Genomic DNA, 410 nt, shown 5'->3' with positions numbered 1-410 from the left:
GGCGCCCGCGGGAGGTGGGGGCCCTGACTCTGGGACCATCAAGGTCCCAGGACGGCTGCCTGCTGTTCCCGGGAGAGCCAGCAGGTGGCAGCACAGGCCATGGGCATCCGCCCCAGCTGGTCCCCGGCTCCCCGACCCAGGCGGCCAATTGGCAAAGGGAGTTTCATCGTTCCTCTGAGGTGGTCTTCCGGGAGCGGTCAGCGCCCACCTCTGGGTCAGGATGACACGGTCTCCCTGACGGCTCTTGACCCAAGCGGCCCCCAGCCCCAGGCCTGCCCCTCCGCGGTCCCGGCTTCTGGCCGAGGCTGCAGGACACACCTGGGAGAACTGGGCAAAGGTCCGGTTGGCCAGCATGGGCACGTGCCCCAGCAGCTCATGGCAGCAGTCCCTGGGGGGGAGGGAGAGAGGGG

General features: G+C 69.8%; 1 protein-coding gene across 1 annotated transcript in view; it reads right to left on the bottom strand.

Annotated features, from left to right (window-relative positions):
- TH (tyrosine hydroxylase) overlaps positions 1-410 on the bottom strand; it is a 10,477-nt gene that overhangs the window by 6,360 nt on the left and 3,707 nt on the right. Inside the window, exon 5 of the mRNA XM_014533101.1 lies at positions 209-388. Coding sequence (XP_014388587.1) covers positions 209-388 — 180 coding nt within the window. The remainder of the gene's footprint in view (positions 1-208; positions 389-410) is intronic.

The sequence above is a fragment of the Myotis brandtii genome, unplaced genomic scaffold, assembly GCF_000412655.1.
Source record: "Myotis brandtii unplaced genomic scaffold, ASM41265v1 scaffold940, whole genome shotgun sequence".
Classification (NCBI taxonomy): domain Eukaryota; kingdom Metazoa; phylum Chordata; class Mammalia; order Chiroptera; family Vespertilionidae; genus Myotis; species Myotis brandtii.
Note: the sequence above shows the minus strand (reverse complement) of the source record. Positions and strands in the feature narration are given on the sequence as shown.